Source organism: Austrofundulus limnaeus, unplaced genomic scaffold, assembly GCF_001266775.1.
Source record: "Austrofundulus limnaeus strain Quisiro unplaced genomic scaffold, Austrofundulus_limnaeus-1.0 Scaffold30, whole genome shotgun sequence".
NCBI classification, from domain to species: domain Eukaryota; kingdom Metazoa; phylum Chordata; class Actinopteri; order Cyprinodontiformes; family Rivulidae; genus Austrofundulus; species Austrofundulus limnaeus.
This window is the reverse complement of record NW_013952432.1, coordinates 3,315,274-3,319,488: the sequence shown is the minus strand read 5'-3', so window position 1 is coordinate 3,319,488 and position 4,215 is coordinate 3,315,274. Positions and strand designations below refer to the sequence as shown.

At 39.4% G+C, this 4,215-nt stretch overlaps 1 protein-coding gene across 1 annotated transcript in view; it reads left to right on the top strand.

Moving 5' to 3' along the window:
* The window catches only part of cdh23 (cadherin-related 23), a gene marked incomplete at its 5' end in the record, with an annotated part of 152,643 nt that overhangs the window by 25,771 nt on the left and 122,657 nt on the right, over positions 1–4,215 (top strand). The window contains 2 exon segments of the mRNA XM_014005461.1: positions 3,195–3,300; positions 3,387–3,514. Coding sequence (XP_013860915.1) covers positions 3,195–3,300; positions 3,387–3,514 — 234 coding nt within the window.

Here is a 4,215-nt window from a genome sequence, read left to right as displayed (position 1 = left end):
CGTCTACGTGTACGAGCACGAAATTTCACGTGCACTATTCTCGCCGGTCGCTTAGCTGGAGGAGGGCACGGGATTGTCGCCTCACCGCACAACTTCCATAGGAAATGAATGGAGAGCGAGCGACGTCGCCTCCCATGTGTCGAGCCCTTTAGAGGGCGGAGCTTACACTCAGAATCTGGGGTTACACTGCGTAACTAATGTTTTACTATTTGTTTTGACTTTAGCATTTAGCTAAAGTTATGCTGATTAGCATAACTTTACCTAAATGCTAAAGTCAAAACAAGTCGTAAAATACTGGTTACGCATTGTAACCCCAGATTCTATGAGTGTAAGCTCCGCCCTAGGGCGGAGCTTACACTCATAGAATCTGGGGTTACAATGCGTAACCAACATTTTACTAATTGTTTTAACTTTAGTATTTAGCTAAAGTTATGCTAATTTTAGATTTAAATTGTGGTTTTACTGATTTTAGCCATTGTTTTTGCTAATTTTAGCTTCTAGTGACTGCTTTGTTGTTATTAGCTTTTTATTGGTCGTAAAATTTGATAATTTAGTTTTAGCTTCGATCAGCCAAATGCATATTTTCTTAGTACTGTTGAACTTTTGCACAGAAACAAGTTAGAAAGCAGGTTTGGACTAAGTAMATTTTATAAGTTTGACTCACTAAGTTACTTAAAGATGTTCACATTGAAAATGTAAAACAGATCTTTACAGTTTGTTTTAGTTTTCTGCTCTGCTAGTTTCCTGTTTGTTCCCTGGTTTTCCTGCAGTTAATGAACGTACGAGAACAGCTCTCAGAGGGACCTGCTGGTCTCGATGTGTTGGCCATCAGTCACTGCCACACCGAAGGTGCAGGAACACAGGCTCAGCTGTAACTAATGGCTCGACGTTTGCTTTGATTGCACCCAGAAGAGAGAAAAAAACATTTCGAGGCTCACCGGGGCTCCAGTACGCCAACAACTGGCCTCAACGCTCAGCTCGCCGTGTTTGATTATTGGGAAGCTCACCTTAAAACGCTTCTGAAATTTATACGCTGCCCAGGAGAGAGAGGGGGAAGAAAAGCCAGGTGCACAGTTGTGTGTCAGTGATTTGGCCGGCAGTGTTGTGAGCACACACACCTGAGTGAAAACAGGAAGTAGGAAGCAGCTGGAAGGAGAGGATGTTTGCTTCTTGCCCTGGAGGTCTGATCCTCCTACAACAGCAGCTTCTTAAACCGTTTGTCTTCTCTTCAACTCTTTTTCTTCCACTCAGCTTTTTGATTCGCTGCATCGACTCGTGTAAAATGTAAAGATATAACATTTTATCAATTCATAACCGATTATAACTGCTTAAAATATGAATCGATTCATAAAAATGAATGAATTGATTTCAATGTTATTGTAGAACAGGAAGTTATGACAAATTAAGGATTTGTGATGACGTTTTTATTTATTTTGAAGTTTTATTCTGATACTAAGACAGCAGAGTTACAGGTTGATACAAAAACTAAAGTGAGCCATCATATCGAAATGAGGATTAACTCAAATTTGGTCAAAATGACCTAATTACATTTTCACATTCTTGTCTTTAAAAGCTACATTTTGATACCTGGATCATTCTGATATCGTAATTAAATCCATACATATGACTTAATTTGTCTTGTTGGTTACAATAATACATAAATATTTGGTCTGAATCCTTATTTTATGTCATTTTAATGAGGAATATTTGATGTCCTTATAAAGAGGAAACCTCTAATTATATTTGAATATTGAGATTTTCCAGCTAAAAATAAACAAAACTTTACTAACTCACAGGGAAAATCTCAAAATTTTAAGGCGTTTTTCTTCAAAATCAGTTTTTTGTTTGTTTTTTGCAATTTTTGTTAACATTTTAGTCAAAACAATATATTTGCCTTTTTCTCCATACACAACTTTTAGACTTAATCCTCATTTCGATGTGACGGGTCACATATGGTGATAAATTAAAAGAAACATTTGTTTATAAAATGACTACAATTCATTTAGTTGAGAAACAAAAAATAATCATGAATCGTTACATCTTTAGTAAAATGTAAATAAGAACAAATTTGTAAATCTCATGTTTAAACTAATGAATTATACAATTTTGTTTTTAAAAAAAGTATTTGAATTTGATGGCAGCAACACAACTCAAAAAATCCTGAACACCCTGCCTCTCTGATAGCATGGGGGTGCATTAACCCCTTAACAGTCGCCCCTCGAATTCCTTGAAAGCCTTTCATCATTTATTATTTCTGTAAGAGTGTCAAGCTAAAGGTACGAACCTGAGGAAGTCGTCTGACACCCTGGTTTTCAGAATAAAAGCCCCCCGGTACCATCTGGTGTTAAAAGGAAGAAACTGTGTCGTTTATTCCCACCGGTGGAACAAAGATTATTAACTAAGCTCATCTACAACGATCTGTTGCTGCCATAAAATCCCAAAGACCTTATATTTTCTTAAAAATTAAAGAATTTTGTTTCGACTTTGTGAATAAAACAGAGATTTGCAACGATTTTGTTTTTATTTAATTTTTACACAACTTTTCCTGAAAAAACAATTGTTGGAGAATTGATTTTAAAACCAGGCGTAATGAAAAAGAAAAGTTGTGGGGTGGGGAGGCGGGAGGTAGTGCTTACTCAACACTTTGGCATTAAATGAAAGAGCAGAGATGTGCCTGTTGTAGGGAGATACAAGTGAGTGTTTCTGACAACCTGTCCAGCCTCTAATGATGCCACCGAGGCCCGGCAGAATCCCTCACAGCCGGAGGACTCATGTTTTAAACTTCCTGCCAACTCAAGAATAATGAGGGGGTGTCATCATTGTTGTTGATGTTGTTGCGGATTAGTCCTGCAAAGTGCGTCTTCGTCTGTCCTCCGCCTGCTTGGCTCGTCTCGGCTCGGCTGGTGTTCATCCAGTATTGACGCCCGCTCAGCTAATAGCCCAGATCAGCTTTAATCTGTCCGCTAACACGCCAGCGCAGAGTGACAGCTTCCTGGCTGCTCGCACATGCTCCAGCTCTCACGCAGATACGGTTCAGACGTAAACGCAGAAATATTAGTGCCGTCTTCTGCAGCATCTGCTCTTTACAATCTGGCTCATTGTTTCAGGCGCTTGAAACTTCTTTAAGTTGTGGCGTTTTGAGTGACACGGAAACATATGTTGAGCGTCTCGTTCCCTGTTCTGCCCGCCTACAGGCCACCGATGAGGACTCCCCTCCCAACAACGTCCTGACGTACACCATCACCTCCGCCTCCGCCTTCGGTGAATTCTTCAGCATCGTCATGGTGGAGGGCTACGCAGGTACGCTCACCTTTTAGRAAGCCCAACTTTAGATCAAATAAAGGTGAAATGTCTCGACTCGTAAACCTTTTCCCTCTCCGTCCAAGTGATCAGCGTCACCAAGCCTCTCGACTACGAGAAGGTTCCCAACGGGATGATTTACCTGACGGTGATGGCCAAGGACGGGGGGAGCCCAGCCCTCAACAGCACCGTCCCCGTCACGGTGGAAGTGATCGTAAGTACCGGTACCACCCAAATAAATCATTATTTATATGTGATCTGATAAATCAACATGGCTAATGCTAATCAACCTTAGCAAACACATAAATAATGGTGATTAATAAAAACTTTTTTTAATCCAGAGTAAAATTTTACTTGAAGTATTGCTTTTAAATCTGTTTTCACATTTAAATCAATTCAATTCAAAAAATTTATTCATTTCATTAAAAAAAAATAACTATACAAGAAAAAATAAAGAAAGTACACAAATCAAAAATCAAAATAAAATGGAAGGTAGCAGAAGAAAAATAAATCTTATCTTAAATCCTTCTCTTAGGGTCTACATAAAGTGGAACTACAACGCTTTGGTCTGAATTCCTCCTTATACGAAATCCACAAGCCCCGCCCATTTTGCGGGGCATTTCTCCCATCAGCTAGTTTTGGGACTGTCTCTTTAAATCCTTGTTTTTCACATTTAAATCCTTCAGTTGGGCTCTGTATAAAGTGGAACTAAAATGCTTTGGTCTGAATTCCTCCTTATACGAAATCCACAAGCCCCGCCCCTTTTGCGGGGCATTTCTCACACTGGCTAGTTTTAGCACTGTCTCTTTAAATCCTTCTTTTTCACATTTAAATCCTTCAGTTGGGCTCTGAATAAAGTGGAACTAAAATGCTTTGGTCTGAATTCCTCTTTATACTAACTCCACAAGCCCCGCC